Source organism: Octopus bimaculoides, chromosome 3, assembly GCF_046866305.1.
Source record: "Octopus bimaculoides isolate indiv1 chromosome 3, ASM4686630v1, whole genome shotgun sequence".
Lineage (NCBI taxonomy): Eukaryota > Metazoa > Mollusca > Cephalopoda > Octopoda > Octopodidae > Octopus > Octopus bimaculoides.
Genome location: NC_142930.1, coordinates 141,260,965 through 141,275,923, shown reverse-complemented (window position 1 = coordinate 141,275,923; position 14,959 = coordinate 141,260,965). Strand labels below are relative to the sequence as shown.

At 34.3% G+C, this 14,959-nt stretch overlaps 1 protein-coding gene across 6 annotated transcripts in view; it reads right to left on the bottom strand.

Moving 5' to 3' along the window:
• The window catches only part of LOC106876727 (uncharacterized), a 1,066,253-nt gene that overhangs the window by 122,576 nt on the left and 928,718 nt on the right, over positions 1–14,959 (bottom strand). For all 6 annotated transcript variants that reach the window (XM_052966107.2, XM_052966109.2, XM_052966108.2 and 3 more), the window contains 2 exons: positions 10,408–10,544; positions 5,274–5,493 (listed from right to left, as the gene is read on the bottom strand). In XM_052966107.2, coding sequence (XP_052822067.1) covers positions 5,274–5,493; positions 10,408–10,544 — 357 coding nt within the window. The remainder of the gene's footprint in view (positions 1–5,273; positions 5,494–10,407; positions 10,545–14,959) is intronic.

Genomic DNA, 14,959 nt, shown 5'->3' with positions numbered 1-14,959 from the left:
AAAGAGAGATTATCCAGATTGGTTTCACCTCTATTGTAGTCTTCATCAAAGACTACATAACCATCATTAAACATTCACTTTCCATGCTGACATGAGTTGAATGGTTTGACATGGGGCTGGCTAGCAGAAAGCTCTCCAGACTCCAGCTGCCTGTTGAGGCATGGTTCCTACAGCTGGATGGCCTTCCAAATGCCAACCACTAAACAGAGTGTGCTGGGTGCTTTTTACATGCCACCAGCATGGGTGCCTTTATGCAACACTAGCACAGGTGCATTAATATGGCAACAGCATCATGCCAAATAAGTAAGTAATAATAAAGAAGATATTTTCTTACATTTGTTTATATTAATAGATTACGTAATGTCTAAATTTTTTATGTTTCTTATGCTTAGTTTAGCCATCACTCACTAGTGAATATAAACTGGTTGCTTATACCATGTTTTGCAAATTGTTCAGGGTACCTGTGTAGTTTCAAGCAGGAGTGGCTGTGTGGTAAGTAGCTTGCTTACCAACCACATGGTTCCAGGTTCATTCCCACTGTGTGGCACCTTGGGCAAGTGTCTTCTACTATAACCTCGGGCCGACCAAAGCCTTGTGAGTAGATTTGGTAGACAGAAACTGAAAGAAGCCCATCGTATATATATATATATATGTATGTATGTGTGTGAATATGTTTGTGTGTCTGTGTTTGTCCCCCCAACATTGCTTGACAACCGATGATAGTGTATTTATGTCCCCGTAACTTAGCGGTTCGGCAAAAGAGACCGATAGAATAAGTACTAGGCTTACAAAGAATAAGTCCTGGGGTCGATTTGCTAGACTAAAGGCGGTACTCCAGCATGGTCACAGTCACATGACTGAAACAAGTAAAAAGAGCAGAGAGTATTAATAGATTACGTAATGTCTAAATTTTTTTGATTTTCATACTTAGCTTAGCTTAGCCATCAGTCACTAGTGAATATAACCTGGTTGCTTATACCATGTTTTGCAAATTGTTTAGGGTACCTATGTAGTTGCAAGCAGACATTGGCACCTTCCCAGCCCTTCCAATCTTAATGGAAAATCAAGTGTGTGGCAGATGGAAGGAAAGATAACTGCCCAACTCTACCAACATTTGGCAGCTAGTACTCATTTTCAGCAAACAAAGTAGACCAGTGAAATGTAGAGCCCTACTCAAGAACACAACACATCACTCAGTTCCAGAATTGAACTCATGATCTTATGATAGTGAACCAAATATCCTTATCATTAGGCCATTATATATACCTTAATACATCATCATCATCAATATCATCATCATCGTTTAACGTCCGTTTTCCATGCTGGCATGGGTTGGACGGTTTGACTGAGGTCTGGAGAGCCAGTAGTTGCACCAGGCTCCAATCTGATTTGGCAGAGTTTCTACAGATGGATGCCCTTCCTAATGCCAACCACTCTGAGAGTGTAGTGGGTGCTTTTTTACATGCCACTGGCACAGGAGTCAGGCAGGCCTGCATCATTCACGTACAGACAGACACACACACACACACACATATATGTATATATATATATATATATATATATATATATATATATATATATATATATATCTCATCATCATCGTTTAACGTCCGCTTTCCATGCTAGCATGGGTTGGACGATTTGACTGAGGACTGGTGAAACCGGATGGCAATACCAGGCTCCAGTCTGATTTGGCAGAGTTTCTACAGCTGGATGCCCTTCCTAACGCCAACCACTCAGAGAGTGTAGTGGGTGCTTTTACGTGTCACCCGCACGAAAACGGCCACGCTCGAAATGGTGTCTTTTATGTGCCACCCGCACAAGCCAGTCCAGGGGCACTGGCAACGATCTCGCTCGAAAATCCTACAGGAGCCAGTCAGGCGGTACTGGCAACGGCCATGCTCAAAATGGTGCATCTCATGTGCCACCCGCAAAAGAACCAGTCCAGGGGCACTGGCAACGATCTTACTTGGCTTGCCGGGTCTTCTCACACACAGCACATTTCCAAAGGTCTCAGTCAGTAGTCATCGCCTCGGTGAGGCCCAATGTACGAAGGTCTTGCCTCACCACCTCAGCCCAGGTCTTCCTGGGCCTACCTCTTCCACGGGTTCCCTCAACTGTTAGGGTGTGGCACTTTTTCACGCAGCTATCCTCCTCCATTCTCACCACATGTCCATACCAGCGCAATCGTCTCTCTTGCACGCCACAACTGATGCTTCTAATGTTCAGCTTTTCTCTCAAGATACTTACACTCTGACGGGTATTCACATTGACATTACACATCCAACGGAGCATACTGGCTTCATTCCTTGCGAGCTTACGTATGTCCTCAGCAGTTACAGCCCATGTTTCACTGCCATGTAGCATGGTTGTTCGTACGCATGCGTCATACAGTCTGCCTTTTACTCTGAGTGAGAGTCCCTTTGTCGCCAGCAGGGGTAAGAGCTCTCTAAACTTTGCCCAGGCTATTCTTATTCTAGCAGCTACACTTTCAGTGCACCCACCCCCACTACTAACTTGGTCGCCCAGATAGCGGAAGCTATCGACTACCTCTAGTTTTTCACCCTGGAATGAGATAGAAGTTGTTTCCTGTTTGTTTACAGTCTTTATTGCACCTAAACATCTGCCACAAACAAAAACTAACTTGCTAGTTAACCTGCCTTTGATGTTGCTGCACCTCTTATGTGTCCATAGCTTGCACCGGGTACATCTTATAGAGTTACTACCTACTCATTTATATATATATATATATATATATATATATATATATAAACTTCCAGTTATACATGCTTTTTTGTGCATCATTAATTAATTAATTAACAAGGACATTGTCAATTCAATAAATACAATTTTCAACTCAATGCTTTTCAAATTTATAGATTTATAACCATTTTCAAGGATTGCTATTTCTGGATTCATCCTTTTAAAGCCTTCAATTTCTTATAAAATAACATGAAAAAGAAATTCCTCTAAAAACTAATAAGATTGATTCCTTGCTATTATATTGTTAACTGCTTCACTAACATTTGTTTTGCAATAGTTTGCTATAAATAATGTAGCATGCTATATGAACTTCCTGAGGCATCAGAAGAAGATAGTGAGACAGGCATTTCTAATATAGTTGATATTGAACCAAGATGTAAATTATTGTATAAAAAAATAAACAAAATTCTGACATTTTTCAATCAATTAAATCTAGGGATAAATATGTTAGAACATAGGATTATAAACTGCAGTCAGTAAAAAGCCATAAGTGTTCATTTCAGAACTAGCTCTCCCGGGGAACTTTGAGAGGTGGATGAATAAATTTGTTTCTACAACACAATAAAAAGCCTTCGATAAACATTTGGAATTTGCAGAAAGAAGCAAGGATGAAGAAAGATAAAAATTGAACTAATCATTACAGTGGTTAGATTATTATTGTAAATAGTTTTATTATCAAAATAGCTATTCATAGTCCGTAGCAGTCTTGATGCTAACATTGCTATTACTTCAGTAAATAAGGTCAAGAGACAAGTTCATACAAATGATCAATCATTTTCCTATGAATTAAAAATGGCTTTATAATTTAAATTAGAAGAGGAAATTTGCATGGCAGCAACGTATTTACAACTAAAATAACAGAAGGGTAAAATAAATATGATTTACTGAATGAATTAAGAAAATGACTGGAATTTAAACATCTTTGAAAATACAATGGAAAAGAATGAAGTGATAAGCATATGCAGTGAAAATAGATACAGATGAATGAAGGAAATGCTATGAGCTGTTTGCAGATAGCCAGATTAGTAACAAGTGAAATGTGACCAGAATATGTAATGAGAAAGAATGTTAAGATGTATGGAAGCAGATGTTAGTCAAAGGAAAAGTAGGTCAGTATAATATGGACATATGATGGGAATCAATACAAATAACTATATAGACAACTGGTAAATATTACTTATGGATATGAAGAAAATAATGAACTGATGAGTAGTGGGAAGTCAGATAGAAAATACAATTTCAGAATAGAATGACAGAAATCTGAACAGCCATGAAATTAATTTTACTATGGGAGTATTGAATAAAATTTTAATAGTGTGAACAAAAATTATTTGAATATTAAAAAATATTCTTCCTCCAAATGTCATGAGGCCAGACAAAAATGTTAACATAATGTAGTCTTGCTTATTCCCAGTTCAACTGTTGATCTTCTATAATGCATAAGTGAGACCCAAAATAAAATAATGTTTTTATATCTGTGAGGTGTTGGCTACATTCACAGACACCACAAACTGCTTCAACAAAACAAACAAACAAAAACAAACATTTCATTGATTGGCATAAAATTACTCCAACTTTTTACCTGTAGATGTACAGTTTCTTATTGCTTTATTGCCCACAAGGGGCTACGCACAAAGGAGACAAACAAAGGGGTGAAGTTAATTACATTGACCCCAGTGCATAAATGGTACTTTACTTATCGACCCTGAAAGGATGAAAGGCAAAGTCAACCCTGGCGGAATTTGAACTCAGAACGTAATGGCAGACGAAATACCGGTAAGCATTTCACCCGGCACGCTAACGTTTCTGCCAGCTCACCGTAGATGTACATTTTCATCCCCTTACTTCTACTGCAGCGCCCTCTGCTCCTCAGTTCACAAGTCACATTCCATCTCTTCTTAAGCTCTCCTTTCTCATTCATCTTCACATTGGTCTCCACTGCACCTTACTTTGCACCAACCACTACATACAAACCTCCCTCCCTTCCTTCCTTCTCAGAACATCAAACTCTCAAGAATTCCCTCTTATATATGTCCTCTAGCAACTGTCAACTTGATCATTAACCACACTGATTACTGATTTCACTAGTTTTTAGAAGGCCTCTGCAGGCCATGAGAACAATCCAAGAGAAAACATAAATAACTAAAACAACTAAGGGTTGTGAACGATCCAATGAAGTGAAAAATTAATGGAAAAAAAGGCACAGTTACTTTGGGAGAAGACTTAGAAAGAAATATATTTCAGCAGAGATGGATATAAACTTAGCATGATTCTGAAAATATTGTGTAATATTTTTGGCTTGAATCTGGATTTAATCAATATATTTAAATGTAGACATTGTGCAAGTAGTCATTAGAAATATAAGAAAGAAAATTGTGAGGAAAAAGGAAATAGAGTAAAAAAACACTTGAACAATTATTTTTTTTCATTTTTACATTTTTTTTTTTTTTTGGTGAAGTTAAGTTTTAAATTATTTTCTATTGGGTTGGAAAATAATGAATAGAAATTACCATAATAGTAGCAAGGAAAATTCTTCCTCCGAATGTCATGAGGTCAGACAAAATTTTAATATAATGTAGCCGTGCTTGTATTGAAGTCAAATTCTTCTGGCCAGGTACTGAGAGACTTTGGTTCTGCCTCAAATAGTGGGTCAATGTTCGCCGCACATCTTTCATTTTCATGTTTTCTAAAATTGTCCTTGGAACAAATCTGTTTAAACCAAATTCTTTTCTGAAAAATAAATAACAAATAAGAGTAATTTGTAGAAAATTCTAAGAAGTTTATAAAAAGGATTTAGTAAAAGTAGCAATATTTATCATTTTATTGTTTAGCTGCAAGTCAACCCTAATTAAGCACTGTCGAATGTGTCCTATAGTCGAATGTGTCCCAGTCATGACCATCTCTTCTTTTCGATTTTAAATTGTGTATCTAGGATTACGTTAACCTGTGTATTCTTTTCTTATTTAGGATGCTATAAAGTCTAATTTTAAAGAGATTTGCTGCTATTTCAAGCTGCTGGAATGATCCTGTCAAATCTTTTTTTTTTTTTTGGCTCACAATGTAGTATCTGAATGAGATAGTCAATGGCTTATTGCAAAACTGATACTTTGATTACATGCTTGTTCACTTAAGAACATCATATCTGATTAATTCTGAACTTAGAGCTCTAACAGATAAGTGGGTGTTAAGTAAACTGCTCATTTGTTATACAAGAGCAAATGTGATAAGAACTTTGAAGATAAGTGTACACCTATCTTATTTCATATCAAAGTAGCCTTTGGGCAAACTAGAAAATCGAATTTAATAACATCTTCTTTGCTCCTTTATTCCCAAGAAAGGAAATACAAATTACTAAAATGTTTATTTCTAAGACCATCAAATGTAATAATGTTAGCTGCTGTACTGATAAAGATTTCCTGAAGCAATTCTCAGATCAGCCGTGTTTTTTTTTTTTTTTTCCACTAACTTTTCCAGTCCATCAATTTTACAAATTTTCTCTAGCTGCCATTGTCCAAACTAAAAAAAGGGTATGATGAAATATTTCATATTGCAGGTGGCACGTAAAAACACCATTTGAGCATGGCTGTTGCAAGTACTGCCAGATTGGCCCTCGTGCCAGTGGCACGTAAAAGCACCCACTACACTCTCAGAGTGGTCAGCGTAAGGAAGGGCATCCAGCTGTAGAAACTCTGCCAGATCAGATTGGAGCCTGGTGCAGCCTTCTGGTTTGCCAGTCCTCGGTCAAATCGTCCAACCCATGCTAGCATGCAAAGTTTATTACAAACTCAGCTACTAGGTTAAGATTCATACTGAAATATTTCCCCTGTATTATTTTATAGCTACAACTATGTTTTTGTTTTCTTTCTTTAACTGAGAGGTAACTTTTAGTCAACTCTAAATGGTTCTGCAAATATCATTGAGCACTTACTACCCCTGACTTATTTTTCTATATTCATACCATTAATCCATTTGAATAATTTACCTTACTTTTTTTTTGTTAATGTTAAGCAAATTTTTACTGACAAAAAGTCATTTGTTGCTGTACTGATGAAGTTCAATAATACTGAAACATGGAAACATGTCTATCGTTGCCTTCCTTGCCAGCAAGCAAAGATCAAATTTGTCCCCTGAGCAAGTAAATAAATTTTGTAAAATTTACACATAATTTCATGAAACTTTTCTTTTGCATTGAGAGTCTCCAGCTGTTGCTGCCAAGAGTTTGCTTATTTTCTCCAACCAAGAAGGAAAATTTCAATTATTTGTGAATATTTGGCATACATCATTCAGCACATTACAACCTCAAGTTTTTTTTTTTTATAATAATAATGTCATTTACTGCAGTTGAAAGACACATCTAAATATCACACAAGAATTGAATTAACAAATAATTATATTGAAACCTTATAAAAGCATAGATTTAAATATTAGAATTAATATGTATCAAAAACGTGTTATTCAATTAAATTTTTTAAATGAATAAAAAAAATGAATTGAAAGTAATTTGAAATGATTCATTAACTAATTGTTTACATCTCATTTCACATATCGAAAAAATCATTACGTATTGATAAAACAATTTCTTTTTTAGTTTACTTTTACTGAAAATTTCACTGTATTGTTTTTTTAATTAAAAATGGTCCATAAATTTATAATATATGTATTTTCATAATCTTTTAATATATATATAAAGGTAACATTTTATCCTTTGCAGAATAAACACAGCATTTAAAATCTGACTGAATGTAAAAAAAAAAATTACTTTCTCAGCAATTGATAGAAAACTGTTTCAAACATTTTTAGTTGCTCAAGAAATAATCAATCTTTTTTTGCATTGTTTTCTTTAATTATAACAATTGCAACAAGCATAGATGAGCACCAATTACAGAATTATGCTTTATATTGTATATGCTTGCTGGAAGCCTATCCCAAAGAATGCCACTTAAGGGCATAGAAAGTAAGAAATTAAAGAGACTGATTTAATTTTAGTTATCTAACAATTTGGTTTGTTATGAAGACACTTTTAATGAGCTGCAGCTAATGTAGCCTGACAACATTCAATAGTTAAATCAATAACTAAGAGTGTAAGCTAAGTATCTTACCCATGGTGCCTGCTACAAATGGTTTCTCATAAGTTGTTATATAATGTTAGGCAATACTGGAATACAATATATGCATAATGTATACTAAACATTTGAGTAAATTTATTTGAAATGAGTGATTGGTCTGTAATTTCTTACTGATAAATAATCAGAGTTAATTTACATTACAGTTTGCAATCCTTCTCTCCAGAGATACAAAGTTATCTGAAAATTCTCTGTATAACAGAAAATCAAAAATTTAATAAAGAAAAAATATTTATTGTCATTGGTCAGCTTCAAACACCTAATTTAAGTTATAATCAGATCTAAAATAGCAAAGGTGAGAGAGTGGTGTTGGGAAATTTGAAAGATAGCAATATGCTTGAGCTATGTAGTCTTCAAAGGAAAAAATCTTCATTTATCATTGCATTTCACCACATATGGAAACATTTAGTGAGAACAGTCTTCATTGTAGATCATATCTAAGGGAAGCAAAATCTGCTGATTTGTGTAAAAAGTTTGCAACCTACAAGTATAATCTAGTGTTCAAAGGTCAAAGATCAGCACAGCAAAGACCAAAGAAGTGGTTCTAGACTCTTTAAGCATCAATTTGACACAGAAAATGTAAGATGGTCAATGACCAGATTCAAACAATGTATTTATTGCTTGTGGATTGACTGCATCACCAGTTACTTTACAGACTGGCTTCCAATCCATTTTCTAAAATTAAGTACTATAAATTACTTCTGTTATGACCAAATAGCTTGGAAGTTCACAATCACAGGGTTCTAGATTTGATCCTATTGTGTGGAATCTACAACTAGACATTTTCTACCATAGCTTTGAACTAATCTGAACCTTATGAATGAAACTGTGTGAATAGCTCTGAAAGTTTGCTACGTATTACATTGTATCTATAATGAAAAGGACTAGACTTACCACACCATGACATGCTTATTCTACCCAAGGATGATATTTTGGGTTCATTTGTCTGTGGAATACTCAGCCACTAACATGCTAATTCAATGAATTTAGTAGTTCGGTTGATATAAAAAAAAACTGACACTCCATCAGTTATGATAATGAGGGTTCCAGATGATCTAATCAATGGAGCAGTCTGCTCATGAAATTAGCATGCAAGTGGTTGACCACTCCACAGATACATGTACCCCTCACGTAGTTCTCAGGGAGATTCAGCATGACACAGTGTGTGACAAAGCTAGCCCTTTGAAATACAGGTACTACTCATTTTTGCCAGCTAAGTGGAGTTGAGCAGCATGAAATAAAGTGTCTTGCTCAAGGACACAATGTGTCACTGGGAATTGAACTCATGACCTTACGATCATGAGCTGAATACCCTAGCCACTGAGCCACATGCTACTGAATAATCATCATAAAAAGTGGTGGAAATGCATTTATATTTTAGTACAAGATAATCTTTCTATAACTTTGTACAAGCATGATAGACTATTACACATAGCAAGGCAACCCAGCTCTCAACAAATATGTGGCTTAAGTTTTGTTAGTGGGCCTATTGTCCTTTTCTTGTCATCTCATATTCATCAAAAATTATATGAAGGAAGCGGCTTTGATTTGTTAATAGACATAGTGCGTATAATGTTTAATATTAATTACATTAAATTCTTAGCAACAGTGAGAATAAAATCCCTGTCATTAGGGAAGTAGTTTTGCTTGATATAAATGCTTAGGAATTTATAACACACTGTTAAATATCATTCATAAATTATCTTAGAGCAATTTAACAAAAAGAGAATATGTAGGGAGCATTTAATTTTAATTTCAATAATGCATTTCACACAATGCTTTATGAAATATCTGCAGTAACAATTGTTCTCTGTTGGAGAAAGTTGTTAAGTGATGGATTTCTTAACAAGGATAATAAATAAAATTTTGGATGCTTGTTTTTGTTGTTGCATCAACAGCTAACATTTTGTAATAAATTAGACATGCTTGAAAAACTATAAAAAGATGGAAACATTTTCAAAAGCTCGTTGAATTTCCTTAAATCTTTACAACTAAAATAGCTTTAGCTTTAAATAATTTTGTCTGAAAATTAAATTTTGTCGAATTTATGCAATATTATTTTTTAAAATTATTGTATCAAAGAAGGTTTAAACTTTAATGAACGGAAACAAAAGCATGTTAAAAAAGGGTTCATTTGAATGGAAGATATTGGCAAGCATATCATTTCTGTTTTAGGATAATAATGAGTACCTGAATAAAATTTATTACTTTAGGTGGCATGTTGAAAACAATTAAATGCTAGAAAGAATATAAATTCTCTCATCAAAATTATAAATAAAATTAGAAGGTATAGTTAATATGATAGTTACTATGAGCCAAGATTTAGATTAATCTTAAAATTATTGAATGATAATTTAAACTAAGAATTTGTTAATTATTAATTATCCAATTAATTATATCAAATCTTGTAATAAAGGAAATTGACAATTAAAAAATTAGACTTAAAACTAATTATTTTCTAAGTTGTTGATATAAAGAGAAGAGAAAAGACATTTATTGTTTTATAAGAAATTGAACTTACTCAAATGACTTCAGAGAAAATTTTGTTTGGGTTCCTCGGCTTGTAATATGTTGTTGAATATGAAGGGCTGCTAAACGGAACATACTCTCATATTTAAGGTCTCCAGCAAATCGTTCTTGGACGACATCGTTACAACACTAAAAAATATAATTATATGTAAAATCATATAATGCATGATATAAAGTGACAGACAGACAGAGATGAGATGAGAATACATAGATGATATTTAAAGATATAAAGAGCAATTTTAGACAGTAAAAAGAAAATATAACAGGAGAGCTGTACCATTAGAATAGACGACCCCAAATTAAGACCAGCATGCTACTGCATAGATTGTACTACTTAAGATTAAGGATCAGTGGCAATATTTCCTCAACTATTATTTTTATTCATTATATTAAGGTTATTCTTTTTTGTTATCAGTCCTAAAGGCATGGCTGTTCTATTATAAACACAAGTTGACCAAAACCTTCATCATCATCATCATTTAGTGTCTGTTGTCCATGCTGGAATAAGTTGGATGGTTTTTACCAGAGCTGGCAAGCTGGGTAGCTACACCAGACTCCTGTCTGATTTGGCATGGTCTCTATGGCTGGATGCCCTTCCTAATGTCAATCACTTTAAAGTCTGTGGAGTGTTTTTACACAGTATCACATGGACACTTTTATATTTTCAAAACTGAAACAAATTATATTTTCAAAACTGAAACAAGAAAGTATTTCATTCAAATGTTAAGAATATGTTGTAATGTAAAATGACCAAAAAACAATTAATTTTGAACTAGATACTCAATTAGGAAATGGCAAATAAATCAAGCCTGTGAAGTAAAAATAATACTGGGACATTTTATAAATGCCAGATGTTTTTAAAACTGTGTTATGAAAAGTTAACTAAAGATAACAGCATGGTGGGTCCTCTTTCAATTCCACTTTTCAAAACCCTTGTCCAATATCAGTAGTACCAACATTGTTATAATCATCACCATCATCGTCATCATTAAGTTACCTCCACTCTCCATGTTGTTTTGAGTTGAATGAGTCATCATAACCTGAGCAAATTCTTATTCACAATTACTGCTTCCACCAGGCATGGTTAAAGGATCATGCCTTGCACCTCTATTTCATTCTGGTATGGCTTCTATAGCTGAATGCCCTCCCTAACAACGAACATTTTCAGAGTGTACTGGGCATTTTCAGAGTGTACTAGAAAGATTATCATGTCCTTCACAAGACCAAAGGAGTCTCCTGGCCTTATGATCTCCATTCATTCACCAACCACTTTAGAGAGTGTGTTTGGTGTATTTTGTTATAATACCAGCACTAGTGAGATTAGCTTGTAACCTACAAAATAGATGTGCTCACTACCCTGCATTGTTTCCATTCATGTAGGGCAATGTAAACAATATATTGAGTAGGAGAGAGTGCAGAATATGAATTAGGCTATACCTGTAAAATGGCTGGCATTAGGAAGGGCATCCTGCCATAAAAACCATGCTAAAGCAAAGAAATGGTGCCTCGGCAGCTCTTCAGTTAGCTAGCTTCTGTCAAGCTGTCCAGCCCATACCAGCTTGGGAAGTGGACGTTAAATGATGAAGATGATCATCATCATCGTAATCACTGTGACACTTCACACTACTCACATGAAATCATTTATGATATAACATTATCCATGCCATTCCCAGACCCTAACATCACAATAATGCCTCTGTTACACTGCTGATAGTCTCTTTTCCTGTACCTCCATAACTGTCCTGAGTAATTACAACAATATAAGAAAAGATCAAAATGAAACAGATTAAAATAATCTATGTTGTTGAGTATTTTACCAAATACAATACACAAATTTATATGTGCATCTATGCATACATATTTGCACATATAGTAAACACACACACACAAACTCAAACATACAAGTGTATCTCTATATATTTATCTATCTACCTATATATATATATATATATATATATATATATATATATATATATATATATATATATATGTATATATAAATAAAGAAGGAAGAAGAATATTTCCTTTATTTCAAAAGAAATATGTTATATTTATGGAGAGAAGTTTCCCTTTGTTGTTTATTTGGCATAAGTTTAGAGTAAAAAGAATTACTTGTAACAAGCCCTTTAGATAAATATTTTAAGTTTTGATGTTATTATTTGCTCCTAAAATCGTAAATATATTTCTTGTATTTTCTTTATTGTTACAATACTCTTTATATGTATGAATTTAAAACACTGGTTCACTTAAGTACTAACAAAATATAAATGACTTTTCTTTCTAAATTATGCCCTATATCAAAGATTCGCAGATCAAAGATTCCAAAAGAACTTAAATATGTGGTATTATCTTAAAGTACATTTTTCCTTCCGTGAATATTTATAGTAAAACTTATATACATATACATAGAACCATGAATTCAAATCTGATTCTTGTGGGCTGATGGAACATCCACACACCAAACTGGCTCTGGTGAATTGGCAAAGGCATCAGAATATCCAAAATCTTTTAGTATTTACTAGCAGAAATACCCGGCGTTGCCCGGGTTAAAGAGAATAATGAAATCTAAAAACGCCGTCTAGACTATGCATCATCTTTATATATAGAGATGTATATACACACACGCACCCAAACACACGTATATATATGTATATGAATATAAATATATGAAAGTCAATGAAGTTTCGTAAAAGAAGGTGATCATGTACATACTTTCTTGCTGTTGTGATTATAACACCTCGTTGTAAACAATGTTCCTTGTTTTCCCTTGTGGAGCATATACAAATAGTTTTTTTTTTTGCTGCCCACTCTTGAGCGGCCAACATACAGTTGTCCATGTGAGAAGCAGGGCTCTTCCAAGAGAAGACCAGCTACAGACAGTGTTTGACCCTGAGATTTGTTTATGGACATGGAAAAAGTCACACGAAGGGGGAATTGTAGTCTTCTGAATGTAAAAGGAATGTCTGCTCCTGATGGAGTAAGAGGAATTCTTGGAATAAAGACGTCATCCCCTTTTGCACATCCAGAAAGAATGGTAGCCTCGATAACGTGTGACATCATTTTCTTTATCACGAGTCGTGTTCCATTGCAAAGTCTTGGTGGTTCCAGATTGCGGAGCAGCATAACAGGCGTTCCAACTTTAAGTGATAATATGTGGGGAAGTAGTCCTGGAGGCTCCAACGAATTGAGAAATTCAGGAGGATAGTTCACCACTTCATTTGTATCTGGAACTGTATCAACAGACTTGTAAGTTTGAAGATCGCCGGGAAGAGAATACATCAGGTGTTGATTAATTTTTGTAACAGCTACGTTTTTTGGAGCTAATATTGCTCTTTCACATAGTCAATTGTGATTTTAGTAGTTTTGTTTAAAGTTGGGAAAGACTTTGTGTTTGAGGTCATCTACAGAATTAACAACAGTACAAAATGGCCGGAGGTCTGCAACGAAATAATTTTACTCAACACTTTGCAAGTGAATCAGTGGAGGCAAAGATGCGTCTCATTTACTTGACAATTTATGCACCACATTGCAGAAATCACAATGTAAGTATATCTGAAAGGGTAGTCTTACACTGTTGTACCGTTGAATTACAAATAATGCTCATCTGTTATGTTCGGGTTAAAATTTCATCAACATCAAAAATATATGAATTTTCATGGGAGTTATGGCCGTTATGCAAAGAATATAATTTCCAAATTTCATAAAGATCCATTCAGTACTTTTGACGTAGTTTTGGATAAGAAAACAAATGACTAATGTGTGTGTTTGTGTGCATGTGTATGTGTGTGTGATGGGTGTATATATGTATAGATATCTGTATGCATGTATACATGTATATATGTGTACATATTACATGTACATCTATGCATATAGATCTATATATATATATATATATACATACATATACGTGCATATATACATCTATATGTATACATATACATCTCTCTCTCTCTCTCTCTCTCTTTCTCTCTCTCTTTCTCTCTCTTCTCTCTCTCTGAAAGTATCTGTCATTACAGTATCGAAATGGTGTACATATACATCTATATGTTTCTCTCTCTCTCTTTTTCTCTCTCTCTCTCTCTCTGAAAGTATCTGTCATTACAGTATCGAAATGGTGTACATATACATGTATATGTATACATATACATCTCTCTCTCTCTCTCTCTCTCTTTCTGTCTCTCTCTTTCTCTCTTTCTCTCTCTGTGAAAGTATCTGTCATTAGAGTATCGAAATGTGATTGTTTCAGTTAGTGGAATAGTTTCATTTTTAAAGTGAAAGTATTTGACATGAGTGTTTTTGTTTCACTTTTGACACGTAATACTTAAATAGTGGAAGAGATATTATGTTGCCGTGTGCTCGAACTCTGCAAGAAGTTAAAAAATGTTTTTGACTAAAACACAACTGGAACCCTAAGTAAAGCATGTGTAAAATTTGAATGAAATTGGTTGCGTATTTCTCGTGTTTTAGGGATTCACAGACAGACAGACAGACAGACAGACACACATTCTCATTTTTATATATATAGATGCCAACTTCTTGCATTT